General features: G+C 38.5%; 2 protein-coding genes across 2 annotated transcripts in view; both read right to left on the bottom strand.

Annotated features, from left to right (window-relative positions):
- Nucleotides 1-577, bottom strand: part of LOC131352509 (scavenger receptor cysteine-rich type 1 protein M160) — a 23,937-nt gene extending 23,360 nt beyond the window's left edge. Inside the window, exon 1 of the mRNA XM_058388653.1 lies at nt 505-577. Coding sequence (XP_058244636.1) covers nt 505-547 — 43 coding nt within the window. The 5' untranslated portion in view covers nt 548-577. The remainder of the gene's footprint in view (nt 1-504) is intronic.
- Nucleotides 578-9,255: 8,678 nt separating this feature from the next.
- Nucleotides 9,256-18,613, bottom strand: part of kcnd1 (potassium voltage-gated channel, Shal-related subfamily, member 1) — a 73,414-nt gene continuing 64,056 nt past the window's right edge. The window contains exons 5-7 of the mRNA XM_058390715.1: nt 13,441-13,536; nt 12,281-12,519; nt 9,256-11,196 (exon numbers count right to left, since the gene is read on the bottom strand). Of these exons, the coding sequence (XP_058246698.1) occupies nt 10,995-11,196; nt 12,281-12,519; nt 13,441-13,536 (537 nt within the window). The 3' untranslated portion in view covers nt 9,256-10,994. The remainder of the gene's footprint in view (nt 11,197-12,280; nt 12,520-13,440; nt 13,537-18,613) is intronic.

An 18,613-nucleotide genomic window follows, 5' to 3' on the forward strand; every position in this document is an offset into this window, starting at 1 on the left:
TTATTTTTTATTTTTTTTAACAAAAATATATAATTATATTATATTAATTATTGTGAATATTAATAATTAATTATAATAAACATAAAAGAAGTAAGAATATTTTTTTTCCACAAATTTATGAGTATTTTCTTTTAATATTACCATTTTATTGGATTCGATTTCAAATTGCCAATCATCGTGTTATCCAACAATTAACAAAAAACATAAAATCTATCATAAAACCAGCCTTAATTCAATCACCACCTATCATCGAAACACCGTCTCACCACATTACCCCTGAAATCTGATGGCAATTCTGCAATAATCATGTATTAACTCCACTATCATGACTATTTCATGAATCGTTATTCATCACTGGTGACAATCACTGAGTGCCTCAAAATAGGAAGAGAAAAAATCAAGCAAAGTGTTGAAATTCTGATAAATGAGGAGAGTCCAGAATATTGGGGTAAAAAAAAAATCATGATACATGTTCATCAGAATAAAAGAGAAAAGTTTACTTGCCTTGTATTGCTGGAAATTGGATGAATATGAGCAGGAACCACATGGTCACAGCGAGAGGGAGAGGGGGAGAGAGGGAGCGAGAGAGAGAGAGAGAGAAAGAGAGAGAACTCTCCTGCTTTTAAACTCTGTGTGATGTCATACGGCTAATTATAGAGCTTTGGTTTAATGTTAGACGTCGGTTTTGAAATACAGATATTCACTAAAAGGTGAATGTTTGTAAATAAGAAGTGATTATTTGTTTATTAAATTAATTTTATATAGGAACAAACACACACAAACCAATACACTTTGGGTCTAAGAAACAGGTTAAATAAATGAATGAATGAATGAATGAATGAATGAATGAATAAGTTAATTAATCAATTAATTAATTAATTAAAAATATATATATTTTTTAAATATAAAAAAAATTAAAATGGAATATTTATTTAAAAATATATATTTCTTTGGTTTGATGTGTTTACGATTTTGGGAAACAAATGCTTCATTTTGTTAATTATAACTGCATGAATTTTAATGATGTTACTTAGATTTTTATTTATATGTTCATTAATGCTATTTATATACACTATTTGGATTACTATTAATACATAATACATATAACATATATCTATCTACACTATATTGCCAAAAGTATTTGCTCACCCATCCAAATAATCAGAATCAGGTGTTCCAATCACTTCCATGGCCACAGGTGTATAAAATCAAGCACCTAGGCATGCAGACTGTTTTTACAAACATTTGTGAAAGAATGGGTCGCTCTCAGGAGCTCAGTGAATTCCAGCGTGGAACTGTGATAGGATGCCACCTGTGCAACAAATCCAGTCGTGAAATTTCCTCGCTCCTAAATATTCCACAGTCAACTGTCAGCTGTATTATAAGAACGTGGAAGTGTTTGGGAACGACAGCAACTCAGCCACGAAGTGGTAGGCCACGTAAACTGACGGAGCGGGGTCAGCGGATGCTGAGGCGCATAGTGCGAAGAGGTCGCCAACTTTCTGCAGAGTCAATCGCTACAGACCTCCAAACTTCATGTGGCCTTCAGATTAGCTCAAGAACAGTGCGCAGAGAGCTTCATGGAATGGGTTTCCATGGCCGAGCAGCTGCATCCAAGCCATACATCACCAAGTGCAATGCAAAGCGTCGGATGCAGTGGTGTAAAGCACGCCGCCACTGGACTCTAGAGCAGTGGAGACGCGTTCTCTGGAGTGACGAATCGCGCTTCTCCATCTGGCAATCTGATGGACGAGTCTGGGTTTGGCGGTTGCCAGGAGAACGGTACTTGTCTGACTGCATTGTGCCAAGTGTAAAGTTTGGTGGAGGGGGGATTATGGTGTGGGGTTGTTTTTCAGGAGCTGGGCTTGGCCCCTTAGTTCCAGTGAAAGGAACTCTGAATGCTTCAGCATACCAAGACATTTTGGACAATTCCATGCTCCCAACTTTGTGGGAACAGTTTGGAGCTGGCCCCTTCCTCTTCCAACATGACTGTGCACCAGTGCACAAAGCAAGGTCCATAAAGACATGGATGACAGAGTCTGGTGTGGATGAACTTGACTGGCCTGCACAGAGGCCTGACCTCAACCCAATAGAACACCTTTGGGATGAATTAGAGCGGAAACTGAGAGCCAGGCCTTCTCGTCCAACATCAGTGTGTGACCTCACAAATGCCCTTCTGGAAGAATGGTCAAAAATTCCCATAAACACACTCCTAAACCTTGTGGACAGCCTTCCCAGAAGAGTTGAAGCTGTTATAGCTGCAAAGGGTGGACCGACGTCATATTGAACCCTATGGATTAGGAATGGGATGTCACTTAAGTTCATATGCGAGTCAAGACAGGTGAGCGAATACTTTTGGCAATATAGTGTATCTATCTATCTATCTATCTATCTATCTATCTATCTATCTATCTATCTATCTATCTAACTTCCCAAATTACAATTTTTCGTATTTTATTTCTTGTATTTTTTTCAGCTGTAGTGCTCATATATTTAACTAATAAGCTGGAGTAATACTTACTATGTATAAATAATAAATTAAACAAATATGATGCAGACTGAGGTTGATTTTTTTCCATATAACAATAGGACAATCAATAAATCAATTAATAAATGATTGTTTTATTCTTTTTACGTACTTTTTATGCTACGTTGTGGATGAAGTAACTTTTCTAACCTGTTCAGATGCTGTAGCAGATTTAAACAGCCGTTTCTTCACCAGCCTCTCCCTTTCCTCTCACTTGTATTTATTACGCACTGCTTGACTTGGTGCTCAGTCCTGAAGACTTTCCTGTGTCTGAATGCTTATTTTAAAACAGTTACCGTTTAACTGCTCAAGCACTCTTCTTCCAAAAATGCTAGATAAGCATCTCAACAATTATATTATCAACAATTACTCGTGAAACGTCCGCCATGCACATACCTGTGTAAGATGTTACTATGTAAACACCGACATGTTAAAAAAAGTGCATTAATAGAACCCTGTGATTTACCTTGATGACAAAGCTGCTAAATTAAATCATTAAATTAATCAATAAATTAATTAATCAATAAATTAATCAATCAGAATTGAGAATACAACATGATATCTGACAACATGATACAGACTGATATCTGCAACATGCTGTATTTTACAGCTAATGTTGCCCTTATTATCAGTATAGAAAGCAACTGATGATTTATTGTTTTAAAAATTCTTAGAAATATTATAAGAAACAACATTAACAATAAACTCACCTAATAATAATAACAACAACAACAATAATAATAATAATAATAATAATAATAATTTTTATACAGCTCAAAGCAAGAGTTCATTAAGAAAAAATTCTGATTATTGTCTTTAAAAAAATTGCCATTTATTTATTAATTTACTGGCAGTTCCATAAAAATGCAAGCGTTGTGATGAACATAAAGAAGCCAAATCAGGAAAAAAATTCACTCTTATAAAAATGTCACAACTTACACACTGCTAAAAAAGAAAATGAGCAGAATACAACATGTAGTGATGCGACTGCATGCCTGGGGATGGAAATAAAAATGCTTCATTAATCTATTTTGTACTGTGTTTGAAGAGCTCGGATACTTTAAAAGCCATCAGGAGGATGTATAGGATGCAGCTGTCCAGCTCTGCGATTAGAAACTTTATTTTAAAAAGATCAACTTTAAAAAGAAACTTTATTTTAAAAAGATCAACTTTAAAAAGAAACTTTATTTTAAAAAAGATCAACTTTAAAAAGAAACTTTATTTTAAAAAGATCAACTTTAAAAAGAAACTTTATTTTAAAAAGATCAACTTTAAAAAGAAACTTTATTTTAAAAAGATCAACTTTAAAAAGAAACTTTATTTTAAAAAGAACCGTAGGAATGTTCTCCAGTTTTATAGAAAATCAAGCAGAAGTGATATGAGTAATGTGGTTTGAAGATCACATCAAAGTGTGTGTGTGTGTGTGTGTGTGTGTGTGTGTGTGATGAGAAGTGCCAGTTCATAGGAAACATGTTAGGAGTCCAATGTGGCTTTGTGGGTAATGCAGCCTGCTGAGAGATTGCATGTGTGTGTGTGTTTGTGTGTGTTTGTGTGTGTGTGGGGGGGGGAGAGAGAGAGAGAGAGAGAGAGAGAGAGAGATTAACACTATGCTCTCTAAATGTAATAAATAGACATATAAGGTAAGCAGTAAGTTGGAAAGTAATAGCACTCAGTCACTCAGTGGTAAATTCTTCTGGGTATCTATCTATCTATCTATCTATCTATCTATCTATCTATCTATCTATCTACCTACCTACCTACCTACCTACCTACCTACCTATCTATGACTACGCCATGGTATAATTTCCTTAAGGTTTTCAGTAACCAGACACATGCAATGCACATTCTGAGGTTGACAGAAATTGCTTCGTTAACCACAAGCTGCACGAGCAACACCATGGTATCATCAGAGTAATTTACAAAACAACCTTGAACCTTTAGCAGGAAAGGCAACCCAATGGTATGAACAGAATGTTCCTTTGCAACAACCTGTGAAAAACAGGATGTCCTATGCTTGCTTCCTTTATGAAACTTTATATCTCAGGTAGATAAACAAACAAATAAACAAATGGCTAATAAAGATGTGTAATTTGTGTCCAGTTAGAATCTGTGAAGAACGTCAAAATGAAGAAATATATCATTTAGAATATAGTATGAACTTTTGTCTTGATCAATTTCTTCCAGAACAAAAATGTAGTGTCTTGATATTCTTTGTATTGTTCACATTGGAGATGGGGACTGCAGATGGCTCCTTAATAGCACTGTTGTCAGATGACCCCAGAATAGCCTGGAAGCTAAAAAGAAGGGTTAGGGATAAGTGATTTAGGAAAAATTGGCACTCAAATTTACACTTGGCTTTGTAATAGTATAGGTTGAAATTTCAACAAGATACTACTGCTACTTGGTCCACCAGCTGTAGTATTTTGAGGTGATAGAACTTGACCTAGAATCTTCAAATCATTTTAGCACTGATCTAAGTTTCCAGAAAGCAAAGAGGAAAATGTGCTGCTCCAAAAATGTGCTACTCCTTTCAACAGTCCCACCCATGACCCTACATTATTGGACCAATCGTGCCCACTCCCACAGAAAGTTTAACTATTCCTTCCAACTCCTACAGAAAGTTTGATCAATGCCTGCCCCTGAAGAAAACTTAACCGATCCTGCTCACCCATCCAGAACCTACCTGATACTACAGAAGGGTTGACCAATCTTGCCTGCTCTCACATAAAATTCGAAAGCTTGAATAATCCCTCAAAAGTCCACAAAAATTTTCACGATTTCACATATTCCTATGCTTGACCAATCATACCCAATCTAGAAGAAAGTTTGGACAATCCTGTCCACTCCCACTGAATGTTCGACCAATCTTGCCAACAGAAAGTCTTACCAATTCTGCCCATTCCCACAGAACATTTATATAATCTCACCCAATCACAGAGACCAGTCATGCCTATTCCCACAGAAAAGCTGATCATTCGCTGCCCACTCACACAAAAGATTTGACCAATCCTGTACGATCCTGAAGCAATTTTGGCCAAACTTGCCAACACTAAAGAAAGTTTGACAAACCCTGCCCCCTCCCACAGACAGTTTGACCATCCTGCCCACAGAAATCTGTTCAATCCTCCCCACTCCCACAGAAAACCTGACCAATTCTGCCCACTCCCCTAGACCAAGCCTGCCCATTCCCACAGATTATTTACACAATTATGCCCACTCCCAGAGACCAATCATGCCCATTCCCTGAGAAAATCTAATCATTTCTTGCCCACTCACACAATAGATTTGACCAGTCCTGTCCAATATTGGAGCAATTTTAGCTTTACCAACCCTGAAGAAAGTTTGATAAATCTTGCCTAATCCCACAGACAGTTTGACAAATCCTGCCCACAGAAAGTTTGACCAATCCTGCCCACTCCCACAGAAAATTTGACCAGTCCTGCCCACAGAAATCTAGCCAATCCTCCCCACTCCCACAGAAAATTTGTCCAATCCTGCCTGCTCTCATAAAAGATTTGACCAATCCTGCCCAATCCCACAGAAAGTCTGGCCAATCCTCCCCACTACCACAGAAGTTTTGGTCAATCCTCCCTTCTCCCACAGAAAATTTGACCAAACCTGCCCATTCCTACAAAAAGCCTGCTCATTTCCTGCCCACTCACACAAAAGATTTGACCAATCCTATCCAATCCCAAAGCAGTTATGGCCAATCCTGCCTGATCTCCCACAAAGTTTGACCAACCCTTCCCATTCCCACAGAAAATTTGACCAATTCGACAAAGTTTGACTAATCCCTTTTGCTCCCAAAGTATTTTTTGTTTCCACTCACATCTGATATTGTCTTATCTAATGACCATCTCTGTTCCAATATATATATATATATATATATATATATATATATATATATATATATATATATATATATATATATATATATACATATACAGTGAGGGGAAAAAATTATTTGATCCCCTGCTGATTTTGTACATTTGCCTACTGACAAAGAAATGATCAGTCTGTAATTTTAATGGTAGGTGTATTTGAACAGTGAGAGGCAGAATAACAACAAAAAAATCCAGAAAAACGCATTTCAGAAAAGTTGTACATTGATTTGCATTTTATTGAGTGAAATAAGTATTTGACCCCTTTGCAAAACATGACATAGTACTTGGTTGGCAATAACAGACGTCAGACATTTCTTGTAGTTGGCCACCAGGTTTGCACACATCTCGCATCTCAAGGAATTTGGGCCCACTCCTCTTTGCAGATCCTCTCCAAGTCATTAAGGTTTTGTGGCTGACCCTTCAGCTCCCTCCACAGATTTTCTATGGGATTAAGGTCTGGAGACTGGCTAGGCCACTAGAGGATTTTAATGTCCAAACATGGCGAGTTGAGTTGATGCCAAAGAGCTGGATTTTGGTCTCATTTGACCACAACACTTTCACCCAGTTCTCCTCTGAATCATTCAGATGTTCACTGGCAAACTTCAGATGAGCCTGTACATGTGCTTTCTTTAGCAGGGGGACCTTGCGGGCACTACTGGATTTCAGTCTTTCACAGCGTAGTGTGTTACCAATTGTTATCTTGGTGACTATGGTCCCAGCTGCCTTGAGATCATTGACAAAATACTCCAGTGTAATTCTGGGCTGATTCCTTGCCGTTCTCATGATCATTGAAACTCCATGAGGTGAGATCTTGCATGGAGCCCCAGACCGAGGAAGATTGACAGTCCTTTTGTGTTTCTTCCATTACTTCCATGTGTTTCTTCGCACCAACTGTTGTCACCTTCTCACCAAGCTGCTTGGCGATGGTCTTGTAGCTCATTCCAGCCTTGTGTAGGTCTACAATCTTGTCCCTGACATCCATGGACAGCTCTTTGGTCTTGGCCATGATGGAGAGTTTGTAATCTGATTGATTGCTTCCTTCTGTGGACAGGTGTCTTTCATACAGTTAACGAGCTGAGATTAAGAGCACTCCCCGAGAGTGCTCCTACTGTAATCTCAGCTCCTTACCTGTATAAAAGACACCTGGGAGCCAGAAATCATTCTGATTGATAGGGGATCAAATACTTATTTCACTCATTAAAATGCAAATCAATGTAGAACTTTTCTGAAATCCGTTTTTCTGGATTTTTTTTGTTGTTATTCTGCCTCTCACTGTTCAAATACACCTACCATTAAAATTACAGACTGATCATTTCTTTGTCAGTGGGCAAACGTACAAAATCAAATCAAATAGGGGATCAAATAATTTTTTTCCCTCACTGTATATATATATATATATATATATATATATATATATATATATATATATATATATATATATATATATATATATATATATATATACTATATTGCCAAAAGTATTTGCTCACCTGCCTTGACTCGCATATGAACTTAAGTAACATCCCATTCCTAATCCATAGGGTTCAATATGACGTCGGTCCACCCTTTGCAGCTATAACACCTTCAACTCTTCTGGGAAGGCTGTCCACAAGGTTTAGGAGTGTGTTTATGAGAATTTTGGACCATTCTTCCAGAAGCGCATTTGTGAGGTCACACAATGATGTTGGACGAGAAGGCCTGGCTCTCAGTCTCTGCTCTAATTCATCCCAAAGGTGTTCTATTGGGTTGAGGTCAGGACTCTGTGCAGGCCAGTCAAGTTCATCCACACCAGACTCTGTCATCCATGTCTTTATGGACCTTGCTTTGTGCACTGGTGCACAGTCATGTTGGAAGAGGAAGGGGCCAGCTCCAAACTGTTCCCACAAAGTTGGGAGCATGGAATTGTCCAAAATGTCTTGGTATGCTGAAGCATTCAGAGTTCCTTTCACTGGAACTAAGGGGCCAAGCCCAACTCCTGAAAAACAACCCCACACCATAATCCCCCCTCCACCAAACTTTACACTTGGCACAATGCAGTCAGACAAGTACCGTTCTCCTGGCAACCGCCAAACCCAGACTCGTCCATCAGATTGCCAGATGGAGAAGCGCAATTCATCACTCCAGAGAACGCGTCTCCACTGCTCTAGAGTCCAGTGGCGGCGTGCTTTACACCACTGCATCCGACGCTTTGCATTGCACTTGGTGATGTATGGCTTGGATGCAGCTGCTCGGCCATGGAAACCCATTCCATGAAGCTCTCTGCGCACTGTTCTTGAGCTAATCTGAAGGCCACATGAAGTTTGGAGGTCTGTAGTGATTGACTCTGCAGAAAGTTGGCGACCTCTTCGCACTATGCGCCTCAGCATCCGCTGACCCCGCTCCGTCAGTTTACGTGGCCTACCACTTCGTGGCTGAGTTGCTGTCGTTCCCAAACACTTCCACGTTCTTATAATACAGCTGACAGTTGACTGTGGAATATTTAGGAGCGAGGAAATTTCACGACTGGATTTGTTGCACAGGTGGCATCCTATCACAGTTCCACGCTGGAATTCACTGAGCTCCTGAGAGCGACCCATTCTTTCACAAATGTTTGTAAAAACAGTCTGCATGCCTAGGTGCTTGATTTTATACACCTGTGGCCATGGAAGTGATTGGAACACCTGATTCTGATTATTTGGATGGGTGAGCGAATACTTTTGGCAATATAGTGTATATATATACATATATTTTAATGCACATCCCTGTTGTGCACACGATCCATCCCTTAACACATACTCACATACAAAGCCCACTCAAGTTCAAAGCTGCGAATGAAACCACAGACTGAGTTTGCTGAATTCTGTTCACTTTATTGGTGGAATAGACTGTACACCTCTGTGCTTTTCAGATCTAACACTCTCCTTCGTCCTCCTACTGCATTCGTGTCCATACAGTCTGTGTACGCTGAAGTGGAGGCGGCTGTCCCAGCATGTCCAAGCTCACTACCTTATGGCTCCAAATACAACCGGCGGCAAACAGTCAGACAAACAAACAAACCAACAAACAAACAAACCAACAAAAGTAAAAAATAATTCTGGATCGATGCCTGTAAACGGAGTCGCAGAGTACATTTGTCCTCACGGTCAAGTGCAAGTAGTTTTATGGAATATTAAACACTTTTTACTAAAATAATTACATTTTTATTGCCAGTTTCATTGCTGCATGTGAATCATCAGAAAATCATAAAATAAGCAGTTAAATGAGAACGTACTGTATTAAAGTGCACATATTAAAGACTGGCAGCACTGATGCGTCACAGACATTTTAAAAAATAATAATAATAATAATAATAATAATAATAATCCACATAATCACAAGGCCAACTGAGATGGAATTAAATTAATCCCATAAATGTATTAAATTATGGATTCAGTTAAAGTAGCAAATCCCTTCATCCCCCTTTCGTTCTTAATGACATACAGTAAAATGCCGTCGACTTACCAAAGGAGCAATGAATGCAAAAAGAAAAGGAAAAAGAAAACCATACCTATAACGGTATCCATGCATATTGGTGATTAATGTACACAAAATCCTTTTTTACCATCATCCCTCCCATCACCCCCCTGCATATACCCTCGTATGTCCAGACAGAGAATTTTGCAAAGAGTCATGCCTGAATGTTTTTTGTTTTTTTGTTTTTTTTCTTTATAATTTTTTAAAGTTACTGTGCACTTTTGGATCTGTAATATTCTATAAATGTTTTTTTTTTCTTCCTTTTTTTAATGACATCAGGTAATAAAATAGGACAAAACAAAATGGTTGAGGGGATTCTCATGCGGAAAAAATAGGTGGGAATAGCATTAGCTGCTCCGTTCTCTGCAATCTACTGCACAATAACATGCATGTCTGAGTAGGGTGGCACTGATGACCTTTTTTTTTTTTTTTGGTAAGGTTGAAGGATGCATGTGAAGTATGATACAAATTATGATACATATACATATACTGACCTGCTGAGTCTCAACCATAATATCCATAGGTTTTTTTTTTTTTTTTGGTGAATGCATCTATTGCAGGATACAGTATTTGTATGTCTTCCTCTCTAAAGATATATCTTTATAGGAATATAGTTCTGTCTTCATACTCTTAATACTGGCCCTGTGATTGCACACACTAAGTCATCCATGATATCCAATATTGTTTTCATCAAAAAAAAAAAAAAAAAATACCCAAACAAACAAAGAAAAAAAATAATCGTGGAACAGTTTTTTTTCTCAATTTCCTGTCATTTTTATCCCAAGAAAGGGAGAACACCCAATGCAGATCTGTGAAAGAAACATAATTTCATAAATGCCCATCAAACAGTCCTCCAAAAAAGGCTGCAATTAAACCCTCTTCGGTTCACGTCTCAGTTCCTGCTGATTATTTTTTTCCTAGCAGAACCTCGAGGGAGCTTTCAGTTTGGGATGAAGCTGTAGCTGGGTGCCTTTGTCAAATGCATTGTATCTTGGGATGATATTTTGGTGATACAGTCAAGTCTGACATGAAAAGCTCCCTCCTTCCCGTTTGTGCATTGGAGGAAAGCTCTGTGCTTGGAGGCGGTTTTGTTATAAGGACGAGATCTTGACGGCCTCGTGACTGAAGGAGCAGCGGGAGTTTCGCAGGATGCCCGGGATGGCAGGCGACGATGGCAGGCTTTCATCAGGCGTGTTGGCTGGAGGAGTCGGGATGCTAATGATGGCTGCCGTGAAGTCTCGCTGCTCACAGTTTAACTTCAGGTCTTCTGTCCTGGCATTGAGGCTTGATCGACTGTTTGAGAACAACAAACATAGAATCCTTCTTCAGAATATTAGCCATTTAATTTATTGTTCATGTCAAGTTTAAATGTAAATCTATGAAAAGGATGACACGTAGGTTCTTATTTTTCTTTCTTGGAGTTAAAAGCAAAAAATAAATATTAAAAATGAGTAAATAATAAATAAATAGGTAAATAATACTTATTATGCTAAATAATAATAATAATAATAATAATAATAATAATAATAATAATATTAAAATAATAATAATAATAATAATAATAATAATAATAATAATAATTATTATTATTATTATTATTATTATTATTATTATTATTAAAAGTCACTCACTTTGAAAATGCAAAGTTTTCAGCTCTAAAGACTTTTGTTTAGTTATCATTGAACACATTTTTCATAGTTCCTAAAAATGTATTTTTTTGTTGTTATGGACTATTGTAAAAAGCTGACAAGTACCATGATGTGAGTTATTTTTAATTCGACTGATTGATTGATTGATTGATTGATTGACAGAAAGATTTGTACTAATGTAAAACAACTGTATGTGTATAAGTGTCTTATGCCCTTAATATTGCTGTGAACTTGTGAAATAATATCATTTTTACCTTAAGTGAGGGTGTTATTAATTAATTTATTAGCTATTTGTAAAATTGAACATTGTGGAAATGATACTTGCTTGACATGCTATCTGGAATTATTTAGCAACGATCTCTTAAATTTATTTAGATATAACTAGCAGTTCCCCACAAACACCATTAGGGGGAGACATTACATTGTGCAGTGATATTGTGTATTCATTCACTGGTAGTGTCATGTGGGGAATTAAAAACCCCACATCTCCTCATTTTGGAGATTATAAACCCTATTTGAACACTTTTTTTTTCCAGAACTAGCAGCTACACAAGCGTATATTATTACAGCACATCAGCATTATCATATCGAACCTCAACTACTTACGGGGAGAGAAAACACAAGAACGAGGCCCTGATATAAAAATGCATGTTTTTGGAAAAAATAAACCCATAGGTTATCGAGGAGCAGTGTTATGAGTGAGCGTTATAATATGATAAAGCAAGTACCTCTGAGGACCAGACGGGCTCTTGTGGACATGCAGAGTATCAAGCTCTTGGATGCTGCCACGGCTCACTGATACGGTGGAGTTGGCCAGGCGAATGGCTCTCCTCTTGGCCCGGCGAGGACAGCAAGAGGTCGAGACGCCTTGTTGGCTGGAGATTGATGTGCTGCGGCTGGTACGGAAGCCCACCGACTCTGCCATACACATCTCACTGTAGGTCAGTTCATCAGTAAATTCGTGGTTCTGTGGAATTATGAAAGGAGGTGTTAGGTTAGGGGTTATACTCTTTTACTTATGTCCTATGATGATCATGTATAAAATCTCTATCTGTTATCTTATCAGACCTGTCAGGCTTTGTGCATTTTAACATCAGCTACAGTAGGTTTTCTAAATTCTCCAATATTAACTAGCATCCTGTAAGCCCTGCCGCCTGTCCCAACATTTCCTGTTAACAATTTTACTTTATCATTCTCTTTCCTCTCGATTTTCTCATTTGTAAGCTCCAGTGCTCTTGATTTGTATCCAGAGAATGTTTTGAGTCCATGAATGTAACATCAAATCTATCAATTTATGCTTGATTTAGCAAATATTAGACAAATATACCATTTATTATATTTATTAGGGATGACATGGATAATATTTGGCTCAAAAATATAAACAGTTTTTCAGCCGAGATTGAAAAATAAAGACCAAATTTTTGATGGGGAAAAAATTAAATATGTTTGAGAAGTATCAAATTTAACACTATAATAAACATTTTGCTGGTAAAAAATGCCATCATAGTAGAAACTGAAGTGTGTGCTTATATACACAATTTATTATTATTATTATTATTATTATTATTATTATTATTATTATTATTATTTAATATTTAATATTTAATGTTTAATGTTTAATATTCAATATTTAATGTTTAATATTTAATGTTTAATATTTATTATATTAATAATATAATAAAAAATAATATTCAATAATATAAAATAATAGTTTTATAATATAAAAAAATATTTATAAACATTAATATTTATTAATGTTATTTTTCATAAATCAGGACGACGCATTGTTCTTGTACAGGGTTGCCAGGTCTGCATTTTCCTTGCCATACTTAATGTCCGAGAGCCCGAGGCTATTTCGTGGCCTTTTGAACCTCAGCAGTGCTCTCACCGTAGTCTTCTCCAGGCAGTGTAACAGATGGTGGTGCTGGTGCTCGAAGGACGATCTGTTCTTCAGACACAGAGCGCCACTGTCACCGTCATGATCCTGAAAAAAGGGCAGCACAGGAGAAAGTTACACGGACGAATTACACTCATGTGGATCAAGTAGTCGATAGCACTACAATCACAGGCAGATCATCACAGAGGAAGAGAGGAAAGAGAGGAAAGATCAATTCCTGCACAAAAAAACTTGATCCTACATCAGCAGCACAAAGGTGCTGTAGGTCATCCAGCTCTGAGCTATTTAAAGACGACTCCATCTATTTCCAGGCTCCAGAGGATCATTTCCATGGTTTCTGGTGTTAAAATTAGCTGACCTTTTCTGTATGAACTCCAGAATGCACACATTTTTTTAAAAATATGTGTTAAACATACATTTCTTGGCAACATGCTGTTGATTATTTTTTTGCCGCCAAGATTCCTGTAGTCCTGAAGTGCTATGTTATAATTTCAATTAGTAACTGGTCATGTAATAAAATAACAACATAACAAATAAACAGTTATTAAATAAAGGACAAAATAAATGCGAGCATGTCAGAATCAACAACCAGATGGTGTATGTAACTAGGGCATTTACAATTATTACAATTTTTAATTTATTATTATAGAACTGTTCACAGTTTTTAGCTTTGGGGAGATGTTAAAGGAAGGTGTTTTCAGCATCAACACTGAGTAAGAGTCAGAGGTAAAGCTGTAAGAGAAAGGCTTCAAGACGGAGAACGTTCCGGTTGTTTCATGGTATTGTAATGTGTTTACAAAAGAGAAAACTAGAGTCTTGTGAGGTAAATGTTGAGTCCGGGTGAAAACATAAGTTAAAACATTTAGGGGTATAATATAAGAGGGGCAGTGGTGGGTCAGAGGGGCGGTGGTAGGTCAGAGGGACAGTGGTGGGTCAGAGGGCAATAGTGGCTCAAAGGGGAAATGGTGGGTCAGAAGGGGCAGTGGTGTGTTAGAGAGATGGTGGTAATGCTGAGTTGTGGTGGTGGGTCAGGGGGACAGTGGAGACTCAGGAGGTAGTGGTAGGTCAGAGGGACAGTGGTGTGTCAGAGATGCAGTAGTGGGCCTGGGGGATGGTAGTGGGTGAGATTGGCAGTGGTGTGTCAGAGGGACAGTGGTGGGTCAGAGGGCAGTAGTGGATCAAAGGGGCAATGGTGGGTCAGAAGGGGCAGTGGTGTGTTAGAGAGATGGTGGTAATGCTGAGTTGTGGTGGTGGGTCAGGGGGACAGTGGAGACTCAGGAGGTAGTGGTAGGTCAGAGGGACAGTGGTGTGTCAGAGATGCAGTAGTGGGCCTGGGGGATGGTAGTGGGTGAGATTGGCAGTGGTGTGTCAGAGGGACAGTGGTGGGTCAGAGGGCAGTAGTGGATCAAAGGGGCAATGGTGGGTCAGAAGGGGCAGTGGTGTGTTAGAGAGATGGTGGTAATGCTGAGTTGTGGTGGTGGGTCAGGGGGACAGTGGAGACTCAGGAGGTAGTGGTAGGTCAGAGGGACAGTGGTGTGTCAGAGATGCAGTAGTGGGCCTGGGGGATGGTAGTGGGTGAGAGGGGCAGTGGTGTGTCAGAGGGACAGTGGTGGGTCAGAGGGCAGTAGTGGATCAAAGGGGCAATGGTGGGTCAGAAGGGGCAGTGGTGTGTTAGAGAGATGGTGGTAATGCCGAGGTGAGGTGGTGGGTCAGGGGGATGGTGGAGGCTCAGAGGGGCAGTGGTGGGTCAGCAGGCAGTGCTAGCCCAGACAGTAGTGATGTTTAAGAGTGGCAGTGGTGGGTCAGGGGGCAACCCAGGGTAACCCAGATGGACGGTTGTGTGTCAGTGGGGTGGTGGTGGGCCAGAGGAATGGTGGAGGCTCAGGGGTTAATGGTGGGTCAGAGGGACAGTGGTGTGTTAGAGAGACAGTAGTGGTGCAGAGATGCAGTAGTGGGCCTGGGGGACGGTGGTGGGTCAGAGGGGCAGTGGTGTGTCAGAGGGACGGTGGTGGCTCAGAGGGACTGTGGTGGCTCAGAGGGGCAGTGGTGTGTCAGAAGGGCAGTGGTGTGTCAAAGTGTTGGCAGTGGGTCATTCGATTGCTGGTAGGTCAGAGAGACAATAGAGGGTCAGAGGGGCAATGGTGTGTCAAAAGGATGGTGGTGGCTCAGAGGGGCAGTGGTGGCTCAGAGGGAGTATTATATGTTGTTCACTAATTAACAAATAATTGTCAGTTGTTTAATGTTGTGGTGTGTGTAATAATAAAACGTATTGACATTATGTTTTAGGAAAATAATGAACTTCAGGGTAGTAACCGTAACTCCGCTTCGTGTCAAACTGCATCACATGACTCTATCATTGGGTTTTTAAATAACACACTCCTAATGTAGCAGCACAGTACAGGGTTTTAATTTGACTTTTATTTGTCTGGACTTTATTTTTTTTTGCTGTATAAAACAGAAATCACCAGACCATCTGCTCCTGACGTTTACAATTATGCTGACTCAATCCCCTGGGCTTGCACGGGGTCATCTAATGTACTCTTTTCAAGCTGATAAAGTATTGGAACAGTCTTTAATATATGAACAGTGATTCCGCTAAAGTGGAAACGGCCGGGGTAAGTGGACGAGGGCACATTAGATAAAAGAAAACAGGGCATCAGAAACTTACAGGAAGTGCTCAGTCAGCGGAAAGCACCGGTAACCACTGGAGGCTTTGAATTTTTGCCCAACAAAATCATCAATAAACAGACCTCACTTAAACTTACACTTAGTTAGTTTTTTTGCTAGTTTGAGAGTTGTTCGGAGGACGGAGGATGTGTTTTAGAGATACAGGACGCTCCTAAGAGACGAGCTGACAGAGTTCGGTCATGTAGGATGTGAGATGAACAGAAACAGAGAGCAATCTCGCTTCCCAAATGAGGAAAGGAGTCACGGCTGATCCTCTGCAAAGTCTGATGTTTCTGTGATGGACACCGATTTAGACAAGCACTACATTTACATTTCTGACGTTTTGGCAGACGCCCTTATCCAGAGAGACTTACAGTTTATCTCATTTTATACGATTGAGGGTTAAGGGCCTTTCTTAGGGGCCCAGCAGTGGCAGCTTGGTGGACCTGGGATTCAAGCTTACAACCTTCCGATAAGTTGTCCAAGTCCAAGCACTAGTAGAATCTGACATATCGAGACCAGCAGACTGTGATTAAAAAATAAAAAATATAAAACCCTGAACTAGCTGGAAAACATCCAAATTAGTTTACAAATAGTTCTGATTAAAATGGTTATTGTAAGCAAAAAGGATGAGAAAATGATCCAGTGTTCTGGCCTAATTAAAGCCCCGGAGCTGACTGTGCTACCTCATGATTGTAATTCCTTTAGTAATAATTCCATTTCCAATGTTATTTCAAAGAAAAATGGCTATCCGAAGCTGTAAAAGCCTCCGTAGCTCTCGGTGAACAGGAGAATCATCTCGCCGCAGTGGATCTCTGTTGAGTATTAACCCATCTGTGGCCTCTTCTGCTTTAAAGACCTGCTGCAGGCAATATCACCTCAATGACATGACTCTCATTCCTCACAGATACGAGAGGTCTGGAGCACTAATCCCCCAGTGATGAACATCCACGCAGGATGGACTGACACTGAAACTGGGTTAAATGGTTAAATCTGAACTTACTGTAAGAAAGGAATACTGAAGTGCTGTTATGGGAAATGATCCACGGATCAGTGCTGGGATGCGGCCCAACATCAAGCTAAGTTACTTAACCCACGTATTACGCTTATTATTATTTTTCAGCAACTGCTTCGGCTTCTGGATGTTTTTAATAATCTCTATTGAAGTCTAAAGATCTGGGGGTTTTTAATCACTTAGACTAATTTGAGTGCAACAAAGAGTAATGGATGTTGATCAGACTGGAGCTGCTGCATGAAGTGCTTTCTACATCTTCTATTACATCTTTCTTTCTTTCTTTCTTTCTTTCTTTCTTTCTTTCTTTCTTTCTTTCTTTCTTTCTTTCTTTCTTTCTTTCTTTCTATCTATATTAGTATATCCTCTCTTTCTTTGTACATGTCTATTTTCTTTCTTTCTTTCTTTCTTTCTTTCTTTCTTTCTTTCTTTCTTTCTTTCTTTCTTTCTTTCTTTCTTTCTTTCTTTCTGTATTAGTCTATCCTCTCTTTCTACATGTCTCTTTTCTTCTTTCCTTTCTTCCTTTCTTCATTTCTTCTTTCTTTCCTCCTTCACACCGCTCTTTATTCATCTGTTTGTTAAATAATAATAATAGCTCCTCTGGTTCTCTCTAGAACTTACTTTTTCTTTCTTTTCCGCATCTTTCTTTCTTTCTTTCTTTCTTTCTTTCTTTCTTTTGATATTAGTCTATACTCTTTCTATATTTCTCTATTCATTCTTTCTTTCTTTTCTTTCTATCTTTCTTCACTATGCTATGTTTCATTCATTGTACTATTTCAGTTATATATTTCTTCTTTCTTTCTTTCTTTCTTTCTTTCTTTCTTTCTTTCTTTCTTTCTTTCTTTCTTTCTTTCTTTCTTTCTTTCTGTATTAGTATATCCTCTCTTTCTTTCTACATGTCTCCTTCCTTCCTTCCTTCCTTCCTTCATTCCTTTCTTTCTTTCTTTCTTTCTTTCTTTCTTTCTTTCTTTCTTTCTTTCTTTCTTTCTGTCTATCTATATTAGTATATCCTCTCTTTCTTTGTACATGTCTATTTTCTTTCTTTCTTTCTTTCTTTCTTTCTTTCTTTCTTTCTTTCTTTCTATATTAGTCTATCCTCCGTTTCTTTTTACATGTCTCTTTTCTTTGTTTCTTTCTTTGTTTCTTTCTTTTTCTTTCTATATATCTATATTAGTGTATCCTCTCTTTCTTTCTACATGTCTCTTTTCTTTCTTTCTTTCTGTCTTTCTTTCTTTCTTTCTTTCTTTCTTTCTTTCTTCATATTTAAGTTTATATGCTGCTCAGGTCTAATTAGTGTCCTTAATATTTTGTTGCACTTAAATTAAGCCTAAAAACTCCAAAAACAGGTCTTCGGAGCTGATGGTTTGTGGAAATAGAAAAGGATGTGTTTAAACATACAATTTTAAATAAAAAACAAAAAAGAAAGAAGCTGTGAGGTCAGTTTCGTTTCAAACAAACTTTTAATAAAAACTGCAGAGCATATAC

This window comes from Hemibagrus wyckioides, linkage group LG05, assembly GCF_019097595.1.
Source record: "Hemibagrus wyckioides isolate EC202008001 linkage group LG05, SWU_Hwy_1.0, whole genome shotgun sequence".
Taxonomy (NCBI): Eukaryota; Metazoa; Chordata; class Actinopteri; order Siluriformes; family Bagridae; genus Hemibagrus; species Hemibagrus wyckioides.